A 24,186-nucleotide genomic window follows, 5' to 3' on the forward strand; every position below is an offset into this window, starting at 1 on the left:
TACGGGCGGATTTCATAGAGATTTAAAAACTGAATATGGTGAAAACCGGTGGATGAAACTGGTCCCGGATTGGACGAAGACAAATTTAATCCAGAATTTCATTACCCGTAGGATATTTTTTAATAAACACACAAACACGCACACACACATATATACGTATACACACACACATATATATAAATAAATATATATATATATATATATATATATATATATATATATATATATATATATATATATATATATATATATATATATATATATATATAATATATACACATACATATATATACACGCATTATATATCTTCATATAATAGTATAGATAAACACTGCACATCACCATAGGAAAAACCCCTTTTTCGCAAAACAAATAGCAAAAATAAACTTAAAAAACGACCCATAAAACATAATTACACCTAAAAAAATGAGAGAATTCCTTTTCATGACCTACTTCTGTCACCTCTCATCTCAGTCGAATGAGAACAGTGGAAGAGATTGGAATTTGTTTGAAAGAGAAAATGTCTCTCCTCATCACTGCCTTACGTAATTATTCTGTCTGGAGAGAGAGAGAGAGAGAGAGAGAGAGAGAGAGAGAGAGAGAGAGAGAGGAGAGAGAGAGAGAGAGAGAGAGAGAGAGAGGATTATATTTGAACTAGGGGTAGATTTTCTTGACCGAAATATTCTCTCAACGCTTTGTACTGTTTCCTAAGTGTATCAGTTCAGATACGATCTGCGAGAAATGATAAAGAGGACTTTCAATAATCAACTGAACAACTTGGCTGCCTTGCAAATGATGCACAAATACGACGTTCTACCTCGTTAGCAAATATTAGCACCGATTTTCAAAAGCTTTCATAATAAAATAGATAGCTTTATAATTCTATCCTGATACGAGAATGCTTGCACAGACAAGGTAACGCTATTGAAATGACAAAATGCAGAAAATGTTCAACAACTTGGTTAATTCTTGAATGTCTTACAATATTTGATATTCCAGTCAAAAACCATCCCTATGACACCGATTTAAAGTCTACCATCCGTGAAGAGCACAAAATCCAAAAAAATATTTATCATAACTTGATACACAAAACGCATAACGCAATAATATATAAAAAGTGGTAACAGCAATTCTGAAAAATTAAAGCATAATTGAAATAATAAACATCTACCTGGCAAACATCTGGAGCATGCGCAGATCCTCGTCTTGTACGAGAGAGTTCCTGACGAATGCACTCTTCGACGTGGCCTCACAGAATGGGCGAAATAATAAAAGAAGGGTCAGAAGGCGTGGAGTTATGTAACAAGGTATAACAGTCGTTACGAACCCGGCCCAGCAGTTCTGAGGTGGAGTGTCGGGTCTCAAGTGGCGAGATGGATGGAAACGAAAAAAATGGTTTTCAGGCGTAGCTTTTGATAAATTCAAACGAAATCATAGGATCTTTATTAAAATGATCACGCAATCTCTCTTCCTACCTTTATCCATTCATGGTGACTTATTAGAAAAATATAGGAAAAATACCCTTTTAAGGAATTACCGACAAGAAGTTCTTGAAGTGAGGAAACTTTGAAAAGCTTTATTTCGTATATTATATCTATTGTACCTGCTGGGGATGAGGAAGATGATGCATCCAGTTCCATTCAAATTTATTGAATTTTACTTGGATTACTTTTTTTCAGAAAGACTCGCCAACATGAGAATTACACAGTGGTGCACAGGCAGTATTTGAAAGCTGGGCAGGTCGACGATTTTCAAAATGTGAAAAATACATTTGAAACATTACTTTTTTTAGTAATAAGTCTCTTTCACTATACCGATTTATAAAAAAAACTGTTGGCTGTCTCAGATAAGGCATAATTTACTTAAAAAAAAAAGGGTTAAGTGTAATGATGTTGAATGTTTTTTTTTCGCTGGAAGAGACCTCTCTCTTATTCCAAAGGGAAGTAATAAAAAAACATTTACAGAATAACATTTATTAGACATTTTATATAAATGTATAAACACCATTAACGGGGGAGTATTGTAACGAAACAGACATCTTCTTATATATCATTTATACGTTCCAATGAAAATACTAAATCTAAAAACAAGAAATTTTTTCGTAATTTTATCTGATATTTGTGAGCTACTGTTTTATATATATATATATATATATATATATATATATATATATATATATATATATATATATATATATATATATATATATATATATATATATATATATATATATATATATATATATATATAATATATATATATATATATATATATATATATATATATATATATATATATATATATATATATATATATATATATATATATATATACATATATACACATATATATATACATACATACACATATATATACATATATGTACATATACATACACACATATATATATATATATATATAATGTATATGTATATACCAATCTCCAAAAATAATAAGCGTCCGGTTTCACGATGTGAAATTTTAAAGTGACTTAAAAAAGACTTTACTTTTTTTTGTACTTTTTACACCGTAGTTGTAGAAAATTAGCGTATATATCTTTCTCTCTATATATGTATATAAAAAGTTTAACGCTCTGTTCATTTAATTCAGACGACGTAGAAAAACGCACTCAAAAAGTGTCAGCACGGAGTTGATAATCCTTTGATTGAGGATTTTCTTCTAGCGTGGCTCAGTTGAGCGATCGTGATGTCACTTGGTCTCCTGGCGTGACTCGTGACGTCACTCGGCCTCGTGACGTCACCTGGTACCCTGCTGACGCATTCCCCTAAGGCTATCGAACTACTTCTGTGATGCCTCTCCATCTCGGAAACTTTCTCACTGAGGGATTTTATGGGTGAGAGACCTTTCCCCTCCTGTTTCAACAGGCAGCCTTGCGACGCCGATAAAGGCGTTATCGGCCTGTTACTGGCGTCAGGAAGTTGCGTCAGCAGGCTGTACACTTCGTCGTATTCGGGTAGTATGGGTTTTGGCTCGTCCTCTCGAATTTCCATTTGCAGACCTAAAAATGAAAATCAAATAAAATTCTCGCTAATTATCCATATATATTCATCCCTAATTACAGAAGTTACTATTCAATATATCAAAGATATCAGTAGAAAAACTGTGGTGCAGGATAATTTTCAATCACAATTACATAAATCGAGATTATGATTGACAAAATTGCATTTATGTCAGAACTCAAACTTGTTACCTTTAGGTTAAATGAAAGCAAATTAAATTTATCAGCATTGGTACTGAATTGAACGCTGGAAAATGTCTGAAATCTTTCCACAATAATAAAAGAATATAAGCTATATATTGTATTAATAAAACTTTCTCACAACTTTTCTCAGTTTAAAAATAAAAACAAAATAGAAAGTTTATTGAAATACTTGACCAATAAAAATGGGTTGAAATTAATGAGGAAAAACCATGGAGAGTAATTTATCAGGCAAAACTATAAAACTGCAAAGAAAAGGGAATATTTTAAAAGGGTATTAAGAAAAAACTAACAGGCCGAGGCTAAGAAAACCCCTTAATGCAGCACCCCCCAAAAATAAAATAAAATAAAACTACAAAATTCAAATAAAAGTAAAACAGAGCAGTGACTTGCAAAGAAAAAATAAAATAAAACAAACTTACAAAATTCAAACACAACTAAAATCGACCAGTGACCTCCGGAGGACTAACCCACAGTCGCAGAAGTCAAGGAACCCGACGGAGAACCGTCTCCCTCGTAGGCGTACGCCCTCAGATCGTCTTGAGCAGGTGGGGGGTTGGTGCTGAAGTTGCCGCACACGACGGCCACTCGGGGCCGCTCCCTGCTACTCACTGTGGTCCCAGGCGATCCGGCAGGACTCTTGTCCTTGGTGGACTCGTCGCTCGAGCATAAAGTGACCCTCGGAGGTAACTTCAGGCTCGAGGTGACGATGTCCTTGGCGCTCTCGTGCCCGACGGTGGATCTCCTCAGGGAAGACGTGTGGTGGAAGCTTTCTTTCGAGGCGCCTCCCTTACAGGAAAGGCTGGGGCTTATTTTACCTGTAAGGGTATGCAGATGGATGAGGGATACATATGAATAAAAATGCATGTCGCTGAATGATTATTGATAATGCAGATATTTGTACCTTCATTTTCTTTCTCTCCCTCTCTCTCTCTCATGCGCATGGGATATGGAGTTTATAAATAAACGCTTAAGTAACTGATCATTCTATATTAGACACACTCTCTCTCAAATGTTGTACTCTCTCTCTCTCTCTCAAGGGCATGGGATATGGGGTTTATTAAAAAAATACTAAATCAACATAATACATTCTCATATCTATATTTAGACACACTATATAATAAGCAAACAGGTATACTAACGTTGTACGCTATTTCTCTCTCTCTCAATATATAGGATATATAATTTATGAATAACACTTATTTTAGGTAAAGGAACATTATGATTAGACACATTCCCACGTACTGACATATGGTCAGTTGAATCATTATATTCTCTCTATTCCCTGAAGGGCGTTGACATATGCAGCGTCATATCTCTCTCTCTCTCTCTCTCTCTCTCTCTCTCTCTCTCTCTCTCTCTCTCTCTCTCTCTCTCTCTCTCTCTCTCTCTCTCTCTCTCTCTCTCATGTACAGAATGACGACTGCACTGAAGAAAATCATCATTTTCCCTGACTGCTGAATATAAACATAATAATGGAGTCACAAACTTTGGCAAAAACTTTGGCGAAATTAATTTTGCTTTCGTAATGAAATGGCACCAGAATTTTTTCCTTTGACAAAACACACTTGAAATTCATTATTATTTGATGAATAAAAGCCTGTATGCGAGTTTCGTGTATGTTTATATCCATTCGTCCTTCATTCACAAAATTTATATGTTTATATCAATGAAATATGCACACACACACATTATATATATATATATATATATATATATATATATATATATATATATATATATATATATATATATATATATATATATATATATATATATATATATATATATATATATATATACATACAAAATATATATATATCAATGTTACATTCATTCTTAAGAAAAAGTAGCTTTTAACCACAAATTCCAGAAGGAACCCTTGTGCTGAAACCCGTCCCCCTCCAAAAAAAAAAAAAAAAAAATTAGCAACATCAGAAGTTAAAATAACATCCACACAAACTTTTCCATTTAACTCACTCCTGTACTTTCCTATGTGTCTGTGAACATGTAACATCTCGTAATGTAAATACACATAGCCCTTTATTTCTTCCAAGTATCCCTTTGAAAGTGTAAATACACATATCCCTTTATCTCTGCAAATAACCCTTTGAACATATAAATACACATAGCCCTTCATTTTGCCAAGCAACCCTTTGAACGTGTAAATACACATGGCACTTTATTCCTGCAAGTAATCCTTAGAACGCGTAAATACACAGACCTTTATTTCTGCCAACTAACCCTTACAACATGTAAATACACACAGCCCTTTATTTCTTCCAAATAACCCTTAGAAAGTGTAAATACACATGGCACTTTATTTCTGCCAAGTAATCCTTAGAAAGTGTAAATACACACATCCCTTTATTTCTCCCAAGTAACCATCAGAAAGTGCAAATACACATAGCCCTTTATTTCTTCCAAGTAACCCTTAGAACGTGCAAATACACACAGCCCTTTATTTCTTCCAAATAACCCTTAGAAAGTGTAAATACACATAGCCCTTTATTTCTTCCAAGTAACCCTTAGAACGTGCAAATACACACAGCCCTTTATTTCTGCCAAGTAACCCTTAGAAGTGTAAATACACACAGCCCTTTATTTCTGCCAAGTAACCCTTGCAAATCAACCATTAGAACCTATCACCATTTCACCAAAACATTACCTTCGAAAGTGTGCTGTTCAGCTTGGACCTTCAACTTCAGGGCGTCGAGAAGGACGGGCTCTTCTTTCCGCTTGGTGGCGTGGGCGGGTATGGGCGTCTCTATGACCGTGGCTATTCCCCCGACTTCGCTGGCGCCCTCGACTCCAGCAGGTCGGAGTTCCCCGTTACGACCGGTTCGGGATTTGTGAAGCCTTAAAGTCACCACCACACCGATGACCACTGGGTAGTTGGGAAAGAGGGTAATTCATGTCAAAGTTCAGTTTGAATGGGCAAGAGAGAGAAGTTTATACTTTAAGTAAAGTTGGCTGAAGAGGGTAATTCATGTCAAAGTTCAGTTTGAATGGGCAAGAGAGGGATGTTTATATTTTAAGCAAAGTTGGTTGAAGAGGGTAATTCATGTCAAAGTTCAGTTTGAATGGGCAAGAGAGAAGTTTATATTTTAAGTTAAATTGGTTAAAGCAGGTAAGATGTGATGTTATTTATGAATGTTTATCATCAGGAATAATTCGTCGTATTAGAATTTCATTTCAAGATGTAATGAAGGACATAAAGTTCACTACAATAAATCATTTCCTAAAACTCGGTATGATTTGTAAGTGCCATTATTGTAACATGGTGTCTGATATGCATAAAAATAAGTGAAATTATCTACCATATATTTCTTACATCTGTATCAGTCTAAAGTTATTTATACAATTTACAATAAAAAGAGAGAGATAAACCAAGCCTAATTTCAGGAACATTATCAAAAAACCATCTTAGTTAAAACTTACCCTAACAAATTTCAGAACCTAAATTTATATCTAAGACTGAAAACATTACTTAATTTCCCCTTCTGCCCTTAAAATGAATCAAAACTCCCATTTCTGTTCCTTGTTAGGCTTTCAAAAATTAAAATTTTCCACAAATTTCCAAAAACTAACATTTTCCAAAAATTAAAATGACAAGCCAACTTACCAAACAAAAGAATGGAGAGGGTGATGGCCGCAATCACAACAGGTGTCACAGAATGGCTGGGAGGAGGCAGGTGTACCCACTGACAGTTGTCACCGCTGTGGTAAGGTTGGCAAGAGCACTGGTAACCCGGATGCATGTCTCGACAAGTTCCACCGTGTAGACAGGGCTGGTACCCACATTCGTTCACCAACTGACAGGTTCCACCTAACAGTTGGCGTCCCGGGCCGCAGCTGATGATGCAAGATTGCAAGAAATGAAACTCGGTACACATTAAACAGTTATACACTTTTCTTGGCGAAAGTAAGAATTGTCAAGCCTCCATAACTAGTAGTAAGAACAAATATTGGGATATTGGTCTATGACAGGATATCATTAAATATTTCAGTGAAAACGCTGATCTCTACAAATATACTTTTTTTTTATAATTCTTTTTTTTTTTTTTTTTTTTGAGAAAGTAAGAATTGTCAAGGCTCCAGATCTCGAAGTAAAAATAAATTTTGCTCTGTGATTCAATATCTTTAAATACTTCAGTAAAAACACTAATCACTACAACTTTATTTTCTTGTTTTTTTTTTTTCCAAAGTAAGGATATTCAAGTTTCCATATATATATATATAATATATATAAAAAAAAGCTGAAGTTGACGCAAAGACAGAACACATTGAATGGCTTAAATGAAAACGTTGACTATTAAAAAATAAAACAATTTCACTAATATACTTCTTTGCCTTTTTTGGAAACTGAGAATGGTAAATCCTCCAAAACTCTGTAAGGAAATCAGTCCGTGCCTCTATGACAATATATTAGAAGCAATTTCACTGAAAACACTGACCATTAAAAAAATAAAATAGATATTCACTAATATATTTTTTTACTTAAAAACATAAGAATAGTCAGTCCTCCATAAATCCATATTAGAAACTATTTAAGTGAAAAAAAGACCATTTTAAAATCAAACTGACCTCCATAATGTATATTTTTGCTTTTTCTAGCAAATATAAGATTGGTCAAGCCTTCGTAACTATAATATAAGGAAAACAGACTGCCTGTATTGGAAAATATTAGTGAATACTTCAATGAAAGCAGTGACCACTAAAAAAAAAAAAAAAAAAAAAAAACGCTGACCTGCAGCTGGCTTGTCTCCAGCTGTTGTGACACATCAAGGGTGGCAGACAGCTGGTGTTTGAGCAAAGATCACGGCTGGGGCAATTACTCTCTAAATTCTGGAATGTTGTCACCTGGCCCCAGGTGGTGCCATTGACACCCGGTGGCAGAGGGAGGCCTTTTCCCGAGACCCGGATGTCATCTATACAAACTAAAAAAAAAATAAATAATTGAAGGAAAATTGAATTTTGATATGAGTAACGTCTCGAGAAAATATGTCAAGTTGTTTTCAGGTACAACTAATATCTTAAACTGTACGTCTAAATTTGATACATTATTTAGTTTGGACGATAAATTTTAATAAAAAATCGTCACTGGTTTAAACAGATGGGTAGATACCAATTAAAAAATAACTCTCTAGTCATATTAAATATATATATAAAAATATTACGAATTTCATTGTAATGTCTAGCATTTGCTAACACGATAAGATCTTGACAGTTAATTTAGTTTAGCATTTTTACCAGTCAATTGATGAATGGTAATAAGAAAACTAGAATGATTGAAAGAGATGGGTAGATAAAAATTACAAAAATACTCTTTCGTGAGGTCAAATATATACAAAAAATATATTACGCATTTCATGGCAATGTCGAACATCAACTGACACAAGATCTTGACAGTTAATTTATTTTAGCCTTTATGCCAGTTAACTGGCAAATTTAAAGATTTAAAGAGTTGGGTAGATAAAAATTTCAAAAATACTCTTTCGTCTGGTCAAAAATATACAAAAAATATACTACGAAATTCATGGCAATGTCGAACATCAACTGACACAAGATCTTGACAGTTCATTTATTTTAGCCTTTTTACCAGTTAATTGACAAATGGTAATAAGAAACTTAGAATGATTTAAAGAGCTGGGTACATAAAAATTACAAAAATACTCGTTCGTCAGGTCAAATATATACAAAAAATATATTACGAATTTCAGGTCAAATAAATACAAAAAATATATTACGAATTTCATGGCAATGTCGAATATCAACTGACACAAGATCTTGACTGTTCATTTATTTTAGCCTTTTTACCAGTTAATTAATAAATGGTAATAAGAAACCATGACTGATCTAAAGAGATTGGTAGATGATCACAGCATACTCTCTCTTAAGGCCAAATATTTACAAAAAATATTACGAATTTCATGGCAATGTCGAAAATCAACTTATACAAGATCTTGACAGTGAGTGCAATGATATTTCATACAATTTCCTTATCTCTTATTCTGTAAATATCCCTCTCCCTTCCCCACCTTCTCCCTTATTTACTTACTCTCGCTGACATCGTTATGCACGTTGATCAACTCAGCGTCCTGGTACTCGGGAACCCCGCCCACGGACAACCCATTCTGCTTATCCACGATCAAAGGCACGGGCCTTTCGAACGCCGAAGACGCGTCAGTCACGGAAGACGCCTTTGAGGTCGAGGAGGACAGACGGGAAGGCGCCGAGAGAACGGAGTTCACGCCCTTGTCCTCCATTCTCGGCTTCAGGAAGGTGTTGAAAGTGTGGTTGTGTCTCCAGCCTTCGCCGTCGTCCACGGAAATCAGCATGTTCGGGCCGTGGCGTTCCACGTAGATCGTGTGCCACGAGCCGTCTCCCAGGGGGTACCCGTCGACACACGACTCAGGGGCGTCCAAGTCTCCGGAGGAGAGCGAGGTGCATACGACGCCACTTCGGAGCTGAAGAAAAAAAAAAATTATTTTTTTCCTTCGGAGCTGAAAATTTTTTTTCGGTGGAAAAAAAAATTTTTATCTTCGGGGCTCGAAAAATGTTTTCTTTCTTTTCTTCAGAGCTGAAAAAAAATTGTTTTTTCTTCAAGGATTTATTAAAAACATCTCTTGTAAATAAAAATGCATTTCTAGTCTTTTCCCACTTTTACATTTTTCGGAGCCGAAAGAAAATTTTCTTTTTTTTTTCTTCGGAGCTTAAAAATTTTTTTTTTTTTTTTCTTCGGAGCTGAACAATTTTTTTTCCTTCTTCAGAGCTGAAAAAAATGTTTTTTTTCTTCAAGGATTGATTAAAAATATCTGTTGTAAATAGAAATGCATTTAGAGTCTTCCATTTTTTTTTCTTTAAGGATGATAATATCCATTGTAAATAATACTACATAATCCCTTGCATTCGGATTTAAGGTAACAAATGTGAATTTTCTGCTTCTAGCTAATTTATTGAGCGTGAATTCTCTTCAGCCGAAACCGTTAAATGACACCACGATTTTTTACTAACTTGATAAGAATGAAAAGGTTAGTTAACTAGGATTGGATGGATTCGGTTATTTTACGACAGGTTATAATAGTTGAATCGTTTCCCATACCATTACAATCAACAGTTCTGTCGTGGCGTGCATAAATGTCAAATTGAATTGGATTTAAATATTATTAACATTTCCTGTTAAAAAATGAGAGAGAGAGAGAGAGAGAGAGAGAGAGAGAGAGAGAGAGAGAGAGAGAGAGAGAGAGAGAGAGAGAGAGAGAGGTAAAATCGAATGTACGAAAATTCTGATATCAAGATTTTATATAAACAATCTGTTTGAACGAATGATCATAACAAAACAGAGAGAGAGAGAGAGAGAGAGAGAGAGAGAGAGAGAGAGAGAGAGAGAGAGAGAGAGAGAGAAAGAACGAAGTAAAATCGAATGCATGAAAAAGAAAAAAAAACTGACAGAAAAGCACACAATACCTTCTAACCATACATTTATATTTTCTCTACAAGAAACAGAGAGTCCATAACACATTTTCACTCCGAAAAATATCGGCCGAAAGCTGAAAGAAACGACCACCTTCATAATCTGTGGCAAATCCAGCACAGGATAACAGGATAACAGCAGAAGCAGCAGAACAGCAGCAGCGGGAGGAAACAAACGACAGGGGTTATTGGGGGGATAAAGGAAGAAATGTTATACGAAGCCCGGATGCCCTGCGCTCCCGAGAAAGTCGATATCTACGAGCGAGCTCCCTCGTTCATTCCTGGCTCCGAAGCGAGCCTTGTTGAAACGGGATGCGGATGAACCAATTGAACTTGATCGTATAGAACTGAAGGTTTCATTGGTAGCTGTGGGCGTCTTCGGAGATTAAATATGTTTCTGGAGTGATATCCAGGATTAATACGGCTTCGTAAATAATAAGTACGTACAGGAATAAGTACAGTAAAGCGGTCCTTATTTACTCGATGAATTTCATGCAACAACGGGGAGAGAGAGAGAGAGAGAGAGAGAGAGAGAGAGAGAGAGAGAGAGAGAGAGAGAGAGAGAGAGAGAGAAATCAAATGTACGAAAATGTTAATATAAAAATTTTATATAAACCATCCGTTAATATGGTCATAACAAGAGAGAGAGAGAGAGAGAGAGAGAGAGAGAGAGAGAGAGAGAGAGAGAGAGAGAGAGAGAGGAAATCCTAATGACATGAGAAAATGTTAACCCTAAATAAAATTTTAATGATAAACCATCCCTTAATATGAGAGAGAGAGAGAGAGAGAGAGAGAGAGAGAGAGAGAGAGAGAGAGAAGAGAGAGAGAGAAATAAATGTACGAAAATGTTAATATAAAATTTTATATAAACCATCCGTTAATATAACAAGAGAGAGAGAGAGAGAGAGAGAGAGAGAGAGAGAGAAGAGACCACTTATCCTAATGACATGAGAGAATACATTTATCCTAATGATAAGAGAGAGAGAGAGAGAGAGAGAGAGAGAGAGAGAGAGAGAGAGAGAGAGAGAGAGAGAGAGAGAAAAGAAACGTACTCACCCTAATGACAAACGACACAGTCTTCCTGTGATTCTCGAACTTCAAGAGAAGGCCGCTGGGTCTTCCAATAGCCCTGACTCTCAGCTGGGTCGCTATATTGTACGGATCAGGCGTGAACGAAATAGCCATCTTCATGTACGAGTTCTTGTTCAGTGAGGCGGGGATAGTAGCCACATCGCACACAGGAGGCGCCCAGCCGGGGTCGCAGTCGCACCAAGGATTGGCGAGCCCTCCCGTGCAGCGTCCGTTCAATCCGCATTTGCCCTTGCAGGCTGCATCCTGCGGGCGGCAGCCTGTCCAGCTTTTGCTGCTGTAGGGCGGCTCTCCTAGATCGATCATCTGCGGTGGTCATTATAATGTCCTGTCATTCATTTCTTCGCAGAGGTTAATTGTAGCTTGCATATATAATTATAATGTATGTCTTTTTTCGTTACTTTAAATGAGATTTCCAACTGATCAATTTCTCAATACAAAAAAAGAATTCATATGCAATCGTCATAATAAAATCCAGATATTCATAAGTTAGTAAAAGTAATCTGTAGTTTATTTCCATAAAAAGTCAAATTGTTGGAATGTTTATTTCTATTGGTAAAAAGTTTAAACTGAGGCTAAAGAGCTAAGGAGTTAAAAAAATCATATAGTTTGAACTAACTGAATATAGAATTTACCATTCCAGTGGGACCTTTAATAAAGCGTTGAAACGGAAACTCTCATAACTCTAACAACAGGAGGAAAACCTCGCATACTAAGAATCAATTGTTAGGAGAGGGTGGAAAGTAAGATAAAAATTCAGTAACAGTTTAAGACACGCTGCAAAAGAACCTTAATTGAACTGAACTGGGATATATAGTGTTAACTTTTAATTCAAAATAAAACGAGAGAATAAAATTCATAGAAATAAAACAAAATAAAAAGAACAAAAAAACAAAAAATAAAAAAAAACAAAAAACATATATAAGAGTCGACCATACCTGTCCATTCACAGTCAGCTGAGAAATGCACCCTTCCAGCGGCTGGGCAATCGGCGCCCACGACCACCCGTACTGCTGGGGCGACGGGCGTTCGTGAGACAGCCCGCCCAATTGCACGGGGTCGCTCCCAATCCAGTCGTCGCTGGCACTGGCGTTCTCCCAGGAGGCGCGGGCGCGGCAGTGGGCGTCGTCCTTGGCACCTTCCACCCACCCCCAGTCGCAGAGGTCGACCATGAGGGTGACGCCCTTCAGAGAGGGATAATTTGAAATAATTATATATATATATATATATATATATATATATATATATATATATATATATATATATATATATATATATACACACATATATTTTCATTTTCACAATTTTCAAGTTTTGATTCTTGGTATGATTATATATGTTATATATATGTATATATATATATATATATATATATACATATGTATATATATATATATATATATATATATATATAGATACATAACTAAAAAGTTAAGCATAACAATTTCAAAGCTAAAAAATTTATAAATAAAATCAAAAGTTTAAAAACTACAATAAATTTGTTAAGATAAAACTTTTTAAAAAATTGGCAAAAGCATATATATATATATATATATATATATATATATATATATATATATATATATATATATATATATATATATTATTACTACTACTAAAAACTCATTCATGCTCACCTGAGCATCAATATGAAGATGAAGCTTGTGCCAAATCCCCATCTCGAAATTCGAGTCGACCTGCAGCTTGATCGACCCCCTCCCGCTCTCCATGAGAACCTGAGGTCGACCTTCCACCAGCTGCAGAGACAGCATGGGTGTTGTCGGGTACCGTGGGTGGGTGGAAGAGAAGGACAAAGGGCCCGAGTAGAGGAGGAGGGCGTTGGGGCGTCTGGTGAGCACCTGCAGGGAGATGGTCGTCGGGAGACACGGCGGGAAGGCCCTTATCCAGGCCCAGCCTTTTCCCTCGAAGGTCCGACTGACAATCTTGCAGCGCCTGCCCCACGATCCACCTGGGCATATGCACCTGCTGGAAGGGATTGATGTACGTATGTACTTACATAAATAAAGGCAAAACCATGAAGGAAATTTAAACAACGGAGTGGTGCTAGGCCTTTTGATTAACTGTCCTTTACTGCCAAGTAAAGGACAGTAAGTCGAAAGGCCTGGCACCACTCCCTTGTTTCTCTTTCCTTCCTGGTATTGCCTTTACGTATATATTCATTCATGTTTAATATTTTCGTGATTTAGTTATACGTACATACATAAATATATCTGCACATATATATACATATATATACGTATATAATTTGCGTGTGTATACATATGTATGCACATCAGCAATCGCGCTTTTGTTGAATCAAAGTGTTGCGGCGTGAAATCAAGATAATGTGAGATAACAGAAAAAAAATAGATATCAAATTGGCTAAAAACTAATCATATGCTGTAGACAAACACGAAGCAAAAAACCTGAAAGGCCATTATACATTGTTTTATGAATGATTTCTTTTGTTTATCACTGATCTTCATGTAATATTAAACACTTGTCTGTCTGTTCCGCCATGCAATTCTCCCTTAGCGATAATCCCGGATAATTCCTCCATTCCTCTTTCCTACAATCCTCTTCCGTTCTAATTCCTAATCCTTCTGTTCCAATTCATTATCCTTCCATTCCAATTCCTTATCCTTCCATTCCAATTCCTTATCCTTCCATTCCAATTCCTTATCCTTCCATTCCAATTCCTTATCCTTCCGTTCCAATTCCTTATCCTTCCGGTTTCAATTCCTTATCCTTCCATTCCAATTCCTTATCCTTCTGGTTCCAATTCTTTATCCTTCCATTCCAATTCCTTATCCTTCCATTCCAATTCCTTATCCTTCCGTTCCAATTCCTTACCTGTTACCGTCGGAATTCCGGACGCATCGTCCCCCGTTGAGGCAGGAGGTACTCGTGCAGGAATCGCTCGTTTCCTCTTCTCGGTGCGCCGGGCAGGCGTGGGACCGACTCAGACGCGGGGTAACAAGGGACGTCGAGTTCGTGTCTACGACCTACAGGTTAAGAAAGGAAGATATATAAGTTCATAATAATAATAATAATAATAATAATAATAATAATAAAAGTAGGTTTAACGAATATTTTGGCAGGAAGGGAACATGCCCTTTTGTTCTTGGAACGGAATATAAAATTTAGGCCAAAGGCCAAACGCTGGGACCTCCGAGGCCATTCAGCACTGAAAGGGAAATTGAGAGTAAAAAGGCTTTATGGGTGTAGCAGGAGGAAAACCTCGCAGTTGCAATATGAAACAGCTGTTGGGAGAGGTTGGAAAGTAAGAGAATGTGAACAGAGGTACAGTAAAAGGAATGAAAGGGGTGGCAGCTAGGGGCCGAATGGATGTTGCAAAAAAAGAGCCATAAGTAATGCCTACAATGCACCGCGTGAGGTGCACTGACGACACCACCTCCTTACAGGGTTCTCTTGTTCTTGAATTCAGTCTGTTACCTTTGAAAGTGAGTAATTTAAATGGAAAATTTCACTCTGTTTTTATTTAGCAGTTGAGTATTTCAAAAGATGCTTCAAACATCCAAGGTTCTTGAAATATGTACATATTCCAAGAAAAGTTTCCTTACATTTTCGGACTATAATTACATTTGATCTATTTTACATGACGCAGTTATGTTATTCAATTATAGTTCTTACATAGACGAAAAATGTGTTGCGCATATTTCTTACATGATAGCTTCTAGTTTGAAAATATTAACTCTTACTTAACTAAATTCCTTGAGTATTCAAAACGTTTTCTTCCTTTGTGCATGACTGAAAAATTAATTAGTATGATGAAGGTATGTTTATTTTAAAAAAATACACGACAACAATTATCAACCTCCAGTTAACTTGATAAAAAAGTGTTTGTGTGTGTGTGTGTGTGTGTGTGTGTATGCTTCCGAAATGCTAGTCATTTTCGTACTGAGAATTTTCCTTCGTATTTTTTAAAGAAACAATTAAAACAAGTAAAACTTACTAGTGAAATATTCCCATCTCACACAAAGCCAAATTAAATTGAGGATGAATGAGGTTAATTTCGAAACGTACAAAAAATTTAAAAAACTTAATTTTTTTTTATGTGAGCGAATGACCTTTCCTGAATCGAGAATAATTAGAGAGAAATGTAAAATACACGAACAGTTCACAGAGGTAGCAAAATTTCATTATTTTAGTTTCAACAATTCCATGTTAATTTATCTCACTGGAGCGACTCTAACGCACAAGAGAGAGAGAGAGAGAGAGAGAGAGAGAGAGAGAGAGAGAGAGAGAGAGAGAGAGAGAGAGAGACAGACGCAATTGTGTTTGTAAACTGTCTTTTCTTTTACGCTTATATATTTCATAATTATCAAAATAATTTCGTATTTCCGGTGCGGTTTTCCAAACCAAAATATTATGGCAATTCTTTTATTATTCATAATAATATTATTTATGCATATATCCATATCTGGATAACACATTCTTTAATATTCACAACTATATATTTCTGTTACATACAAGCATATCTGACTTACATATACTATCTATGCTTATTTTCACAAGAATTCCTTTTAGTCTTTAAAATTCGATTCCTAAAATGAATGGTTTTCAAAAATAATTCCGTTTAGTCTTTAAAATTCGATTCCTAAAATATATGCTAATTTTCACAAAAATTCCTTTTACTGTTTAAAATTCGATTTAACATATATATTTATTTTCGAAAAATTCCCTATTAAAAAAAATTCTTCTAAAAAACTATTTTCAAAAAAATTACTTTTAGTGTTTAAAATTCGATTCCTAAAATATATATTTTCATAAAAATTCCTGTCAGAGTTTAAAATTCGATTACTACAAAATATGCTTGTTTAAAAAAAATCATTTTAGTGTTTTAAAATTGGATTCCTAAAATCTATGCTTATTTTCACAAAAATTCCTTTTGGTGTTTCAAACTCGATTCCTAAAATCTACGCTTATTTTCACAAGAATTCCTTTAGTCACTAAAACTAAACTCCTAACATGTATATTTTCACAAAAATTCCTTTTATTGTTTCACAATCGATTCCTAAAAAATATGCTTTTTTCGAAAAAAAAAATCCTTTTAGAGTTTTAAAATGGGATTCCTAAAATCTATGCATATTTTCACAAAAATTCCTTTTGGTGTTTCAAACTCGATTCCTAAAATCTACGCTTATTTTCACAAGCATTCCTTTCAGCCTTTAAAATTCGATTCCTAAAATATCTTCGTGTTTTTCAAAGCACTTCGAGAGGAGAAGGACACGACCCGCTAAGTAAAAGCGACGGGAGGAAATGGCCAAAGCAGCTGAGGTACGAGTTGAGAGAAAACTTCTCGATAGGAGTTTTTCCTCAGTTTTCCCCCCGAAATATAACCTGAAGTTTAAAGTGCATCGAGAGATGTATATATCTTAACGGAACTTCTGTTTATTTTTGTGCGGTGCGGTCGAGTAACAATAATGGAGATGATACATTTTGTAAATATACAACTTTGGTGGCATCAATGGAGATATGGCTGTTCTTGATAATTAAAAATCTTAAAGGCTGTTTGGATTATTTACATTTAAAGGCTGTTTACAACGTGCAAATTCGCTCTTATCATTCAAGATATGACTCTCCTTAATAATAAAAACAATACACACGCATATATATACAGTATAATATATATATATATATATATATATATATATATATATATATATATATATATATATATATATATATATATATATATATATATATAGACATTTTTATTTCTTCGCCTGTTCTTTTTCTGCATTCCCTTTTGTTTACTTGTATATTTGAATATATTTTATACACAGGTGTGGGTGTGTATGCCTGTGTGGGTAGGTATGTGTGAGATTATGAGATTATACTTTTATATGGAGGTATATTTAAATTTACCTGAAGAGGGAGAGACGTAGATGCAAGGAAATACAGAAATAAGAAATCAGTTATTAGAAATGGGGTAAATAACTACATCAAGTATCTTTAAATTTACCTGTAGAGGGAGAGACGTGGATGCGAGAGAGGCCAGCGAAGGGGGCTGCTGAGGATTCGAAATGGAGGATGGAGTCATCAGCGAGGCTCCAAATCCTGCCTCGCTGGCTGGTTCCTTCAGGGAGACTCCTACGCTCATTTCCTTCTCCAGCTAGGATGAAATTAGTGATAATGAATTAGAGATGATTAACGAGGGAGGCATTTCAGCTGGCAACCAGCTCATGCATGGAATACTGCTAATTAACAGGGAGTTCAAACATCTATAACGATAAAATCCGACTGGATCTTGTTTGTCCGTCCCGGGTTGGGGTGGGGTAGGTAGGGGATTGGGAGGGTTTGGGAGACATGGCACATCCAACTTCCTCCTGCGAACCTGTTTGTTCGCCCCGGGTGGGGGCGGGGTAGGTAGGGGATTGGGAGGGTTTGGGAGACATGATACATCCACCCTCCTCCTGCAAACCTGTGTGTCCGCCCCGGGTCGGGGGGCGGGGTAGGTAGGGAATCGGGAGGGTAGGGAAGACATGACACATCCACCCTCCTCCTGCGAACCTGTTTGTCCGCCCCAGGTGGGGGCAGGGTAGGTAGGGGATTGGGAGGGTTTGGGAAACATGACACATCCACCCTCCTCCTGCAAACCTGTTTGTCCGGCCCGGGTGGGGTTGGGTTAGGTAGAGGATCGGGAGGGTTTGGGAGACATGACACATCCACCCTCCTCCTGCGAACCTGTTTGTCTGCCCTGGGTGGGGTGCGGGGTAGGTAGGGGATTGGGAGGGTAGGGGGGAGAGATGATACATTTGACCCCCTGTCCCGCACAATATAAAGTTTACAGCATATGACTCGATATGAAAAGTTTGTGAGGCAAGACAGTAGAATAGTATTAGGCTCCTTTAAAATCAAATTAACCAAAACTATGAGCTACTGAAAAAACAGAGCAAATATTCTGAATCACTCTAATGGCTAAGTGCGACAAAAGGTTTCTAAGACTATTATTTCTATCATTTAGCACTAACAAACATTATAATACGGAACTAATCGCATCTCGCATGATTTCTGAAACGTCACAAGACTCTACACAGTCAGATAATTTCAAATCTCAAATACCTTGCATGTTGAGGCATAAAAAAACTGAACCAATTTTATGTATTAAATAAAGGATTCCTATCAGTTCTCTTAACAAGATTGTTTATATTGAACATGATAACCCACCTTTCTATTATGGAGTGACAACAAGCCCTGTAGTTTGACAGGGTCGACGTATTTGCCATTCTGCTCCCTCACACTCAGCCAGACGCAGGTGAAGGAGGAAACAGGCCTGTGGACCAAGGGCGTCGCCTTCGAGAGCGCAGGCGAATAAACTGCGTCAGAATCGGGATGCCCGTAGACGCTCACGACCTCCACGTTGGCTGCAGGACTCCCGAGGATTTTCTTCACCACCTTCGCCAGGGTACCGAGTCCGCCCCCTCCATGCTGAATAGACAAAAAGAAACACAGGTTATATTTGTGACTGGTCTAGTAAATTGTGAAATGAAGTATTGAAGAGCATGTGTTTGTATGTGTGTGTGTTTGTGTGCTCTAAGTTGTGAAATGTGTGTTATGTTTGTGACAGAGTGATTTAACCTTGTGTCAAGTTGAAATGAAGTATTGAACTTCATATGTTTGTGTATGCGTTTGTATGTTTGTGAAACCTTGCTTTGAGTTGTGAAATGAAGTACTGAACAGCTTATGTTTGTGTTATGTTTGTGTTTTTGATGTCTTGCGTTAGGTTGTGAAATGAAGTATTGAACTGCATGTTTGCGTATGCTTGTTTGTGACATCTTGCGTTAACTTGTGAAACTAAATATTGAACTGCATATGTTTGTGTATGTGTGTGTGTTTGTGACAGCTTGCTGTAAGTTGTGAAACGCAGTACTGGACAGCAAATGTTTGTTTGTTTGTTTGTGACACTCATGTGATTGGAATAACTTGGTCATTACAAAATGTGTCACTAAATCAGTGCTAGGACATACTGATGATGATCCCTTTTACAACAATGACTGCAGTTTAATTGTTCTGTTTATTTTTTGTATTCTTGCATTCTTTACTAGTATCTTTCTTATTCTGTTTCATTTTTCATTCCTGTATTCTTTACTAGTCTCTTTTTATTCTCTGAAAAGGCTACCCTGGGATACAAATACATCTTGTTCAAACACAAAAAATACCTCATAATGAGGGTTGTGAACCCCATGGTGTTGGGAATGTCAGCAGAAACCAATATCCTTCATTGGTGTTGAATACAGGACATAAAAATAATACAATTCTCGGTATCCTGCATAGTCTGAAAATCAATAGAAGTCCAGGGGTATATAATTTGCAATCCTACTTCCTGACCAGCATTGCAGGATATTCAATAGGATGCTAATGAGAGTTCTAAGTACAAAGCACAGTTTATATTGTGAAAGATTTATGAATATGGGAGCAATCATTAATAAATAGTTAAAATATTAATACACCTTTAATCTAATCTTGTTTAATTAAATTTCCTCTGAAACTAAACCTGTTGGGGGAAACAGCTGAATTTTTTAAATGTGTGTAGTTGTGTTTTCGTGTGAATAATACGAGAGAAACATCAACTCACTTTAGGCGACCACCCTTTGGTGAGAGCAGTGGGCGTGATGGGCGTGAGAGTGAGCGGAAGGGCGTGGGTGAGGGCGTCCTGATGAAGGTACCTCACGTCCACTGTCACGTTGGCCCTGACGTCTGTTTGACCCCAGACTCTGTCTGAGACGCTGAACTGTAGGTCATACCTGTTGAATATAAATAACTCTCTTTTGTATATAGATATGGGACCGTTATGATTCTTTTCATTATAATAATAATAATAGGAATCCTTCGTCAATTTTTCTTTACATTTATGTAACTGTATAATAATAATAATAATAATGAACCAAACAAAAACTTCTTTCAGTTTTCTTCTGAAGATGGAAAGAGAAACCCACAAGATTCCTGTGTATAACTTGTTTACTCGTAAATATTTACATGTTGCTTTTAAATTCGAGTACTTTCAGGTCCTAACAGTGACCCTTTTTCAAGAGATGAGGTAGTCAGGCTGGTTCAAGGCCTAGCAATCTTCTGGAACTTCTTCTCCCTGTGCTGTCATTTATGTGATGGCTGTCCTGGTTTCCATTCTCTTGAGAGTTGTTAATCTCCTCCTGACGGTTTGATATCCTGATCTGATGGTCAGTGGTAATAACCCTAATGTGAGTAGTTACCATCGGTCTGTTCGGCAGGAGACCTAACCCCCAGGTCAGAAGGGTCGATCTTAACTTCTTTTAATATTAAAGATCGGCTTATGGGATCTTCTGAGGTCAATCCTTTGTTTCCTTCTATCACTTTAATCTGTCTAATGTGTGCCCCTTCCACTACCCTCCTATGACTGATGTTATTGCTTTTGTATATAAGCCTACTGTTTTTAAAATCCATCCTATGGTCCTTTTCCCAACAATGCCTAGCTACAGCACTCCCCTGTGAGTTGAGCTGTAATAATAACAATAATTTTGTAGAAGCCTTCATAATTTTTTCTTTACATTTATTAGGCATTGTATGTGTTATATTATTATTATTAATTATTAATTATTAATAATTAATTATTATTATTATAATTTTGGAAACCTTCATTAATTTTTCTTTACATTTATTAGGGACTCTATATGTTAATAATAATAATAATAATAATAATAATAATAATAATAATAATAATAATAATAATAATAATAATAATAATTTGGGGAATCCTTCATTAATTTTCCTTTACATTTATTAATCTCTGTATGACGGATATTATTGGGAATAAGTTTTACTAATAATAATAATAATAATAATAATAATAATAATAATAATAATAATAAATAATAATAATAATAATAATAATAATTTGACGGCTCCTTCACCTATTTCATATTAAATCTATTAAGCACTGTATAAGTGAAACTATTAAGAATATTACAAATTTACTTTTTTCAGACTTGTACCCACCACTGTTTATATGATTTTTTTTTGGGGGTCTGTTTTCTGGAACCCAAAAGTATTAACAAAGGAAGTAGGAAATAATATGGTATATTTTAGCAGATAATTTTTAATATTTATATTTTTTTTACTTTAGAGGACCAATAACACAACTTCCTAATAAAAAACGGCCTGGTTAAAGTTACATAACGAAGGAAAGTATTTTAAGACGACATTTTACTCTGAACTAAAGATATAATGTTGCTCTGAACTGAAGTGTTAAAATGACCTGATCAGCATGGAAATTTATGCTAATTCTCAGACGCCTACTATTGAACAGAGCTACGCAACTTCTCCAGACTAGGAACTATTGAAAAAAAAGACAGGGCCTTCAAAAATAAAAGGTTATTGAGAGAGAGAGAGAGAGAGAGAGAGAAGAACTATACTACAATTAAAATCATATCTATGTCGAGATTTACAGTATATATATTTTTAGAATAAACAAACGACCCCCTTGAGAGAGAGAGAGAGAGAGAGAGAGAGAGAGAGAGAGAGAGAGAGAGAGAGAGAGAGAGAGAGAGAGAGAAGATCTATGTCAGTTAACAAATAATGGCGTTACAATATGAAATCCCACTTAAAAACCGATTTACAGATTATTATAAATTAAATAAACAAATGAGGACGTTACAAAATGAAATCCCACAGAGCGAGAGTTACAGAGAGAGAGAGAGACCACGAGAGAGAGAGAGAGAGAGAGAGAGAGAGAGAGAGAGAGAGAGAGAGAGAGGTTTTACCTGGTAAGGACCTTCCCAAATTAAACTCTGAACAATATTACCCGTAATTTTTTACATATCTAATTTCTGCTGACTTAAATTGACCCAAGCTGCAATTTTTTGTATATCTAATTCCTAACTGCGTTAACATTTACCAAGCTGCAATTTTTTTATACATCTAATTCCTACCACGCTGAAATTCACCAAATGCCCAGGATAATGGCCAACCTTCACTATACGCGGCAGCAATTATCGGAAGGGATAAAATATGAAAATACAGTTTGAAAGAAACTTCGTACCGTGGGACGATACAAATCGGCTGCACTCTGCTCCATTACCCGGTACAAATTACTTTTCACGCGGAATGCCCCACGCCGCTGCGTGGAAAATAAATATAATTCCGTTTCGTGAATGTTTTTAATAGCGTGACTATAAATTATGGGTGAAAAATATTTGACAGTTATATTTTTTCATATTCGGAGGCATTGTGGTCATTATTTTATCTAGCTAAGGCTATTTGGGTTCCTGTATCATAAACACTCAAATTGACCGTTATAGCACTGGGCAGATATAGATTATAAGAAAACGTTTCTTTAAACCATTGTAGTGATTTTATTACGACCCATAAGCAATTTAGTTTACGTAATGTATATGTCAATATAACGCACGTTTCATGGACCGATTTTTTATAATAATAATAATAATAATAATAATAATAATAATAATAATAATAATAATAATAATAATAATAATAATAATAATAATAGGTAATGTTAAATTAAATTGCTGCACCAGTCTTCTCTATTTTTCTTATTATTGCTTTTTCTCTGCTACTGCATCGGGCGAGTAGCAGAGAAAAAGCAATCATTAGAAAAATAGAGAAGACTTTATACAAATTAAATGCACCTTATGCAGCAATTTCATTTAACATTACCTCTTAATAATAATAATAATAATAATAATAATAATAATAATAATAATAATAATAATAATAATAATAATTCCTCATACGTTTCGACACGCACTCTGGCAGCCATCTACACAGTTACAAAAAATCGATAAATCGAGATACAGGTGTTTACAGTTGACAGGTTGGGTAGTGGACTGAATTTTGATTGGTCGTGGGTTAATAATAATAATAATAATAATAATAATAATAATAATAATAATAATAATAATAATAATAATAATCTTTGTCAGAACACTACTGCCATTCATTCTTGACAACTGACTAACCAGAAATGGACTCGCAAAATTAATATTTTATCTATATCTTCCAACTCTCCCGAACATTCTGCCAGAGCTAATTCATACTCAACCCAGTGCGCCACTCACCTTCCTTCCCTCAGGTGAGCCGAGGCAAATATGGCTCCCGTGTCAGAGTGCAAGGAGAACAAGGGATGAGCAGGACCGTGCCACGAAAATGTCTTGTCCTCAAGGTCCCAGTCGTCGGGATCTTCGACGTAGACTCGCCCCAGGGACGCCTCGGAGCCTCCGCCCTGTGTAATCGTCAGGAGATAATGGAAAAGGTTAACTGCTTTTGGGGGCGATAAGGGTTAATCTCTTGTGTGTGTGTGTGTGTGCATGTGTGTGTAAGAAATATATATATATATATATATATATATATATATATATATATATATATATATATATATATAT

At 35.8% G+C, this 24,186-nt stretch overlaps 1 protein-coding gene across 5 annotated transcripts in view; it reads right to left on the reverse strand.

The window, feature by feature from the left end:
- Positions 1-2,429: 2,429 nt before the first annotated feature.
- The window catches only part of LOC136850822 (putative neural-cadherin 2), a 774,623-nt gene continuing 752,866 nt past the window's right edge, over positions 2,430-24,186 (reverse strand). For 3 of the 5 annotated variants that reach the window (XM_067124842.1, XM_067124845.1, XM_067124846.1), the window contains 14 exons: positions 23,863-24,026; positions 20,388-20,556; positions 18,980-19,240; positions 17,775-17,924; positions 14,639-14,790; positions 13,423-13,771; positions 12,724-12,969; positions 11,753-12,091; positions 9,282-9,690; positions 7,971-8,160; positions 6,846-7,075; positions 5,889-6,107; positions 3,691-4,038; positions 2,430-3,019 (listed from right to left, as the gene is read on the reverse strand). In XM_067124842.1, coding sequence (XP_066980943.1) covers positions 2,640-3,019; positions 3,691-4,038; positions 5,889-6,107; positions 6,846-7,075; positions 7,971-8,160; positions 9,282-9,690; positions 11,753-12,091; positions 12,724-12,969; positions 13,423-13,771; positions 14,639-14,790; positions 17,775-17,924; positions 18,980-19,240; positions 20,388-20,556; positions 23,863-24,026 — 3,606 coding nt within the window. In that variant the 3' untranslated portion in view covers positions 2,430-2,639. Of the gene's footprint in view, positions 3,020-3,642; positions 4,039-5,888; positions 6,108-6,845; positions 7,076-7,970; positions 8,161-9,281; positions 9,691-11,752; positions 12,092-12,723; positions 12,970-13,422; positions 13,772-14,638; positions 14,791-17,774; positions 17,925-18,979; positions 19,241-20,387; positions 20,557-23,862; positions 24,027-24,186 lie in introns of all 5 variants that reach the window. The other 2 variants (XM_067124844.1, XM_067124847.1) reach the window with 2 other exon arrangements.

This window comes from Macrobrachium rosenbergii, chromosome 22 (assembly GCF_040412425.1).
Source record: "Macrobrachium rosenbergii isolate ZJJX-2024 chromosome 22, ASM4041242v1, whole genome shotgun sequence".
Taxonomy (NCBI): Eukaryota; Metazoa; Arthropoda; class Malacostraca; order Decapoda; family Palaemonidae; genus Macrobrachium; species Macrobrachium rosenbergii.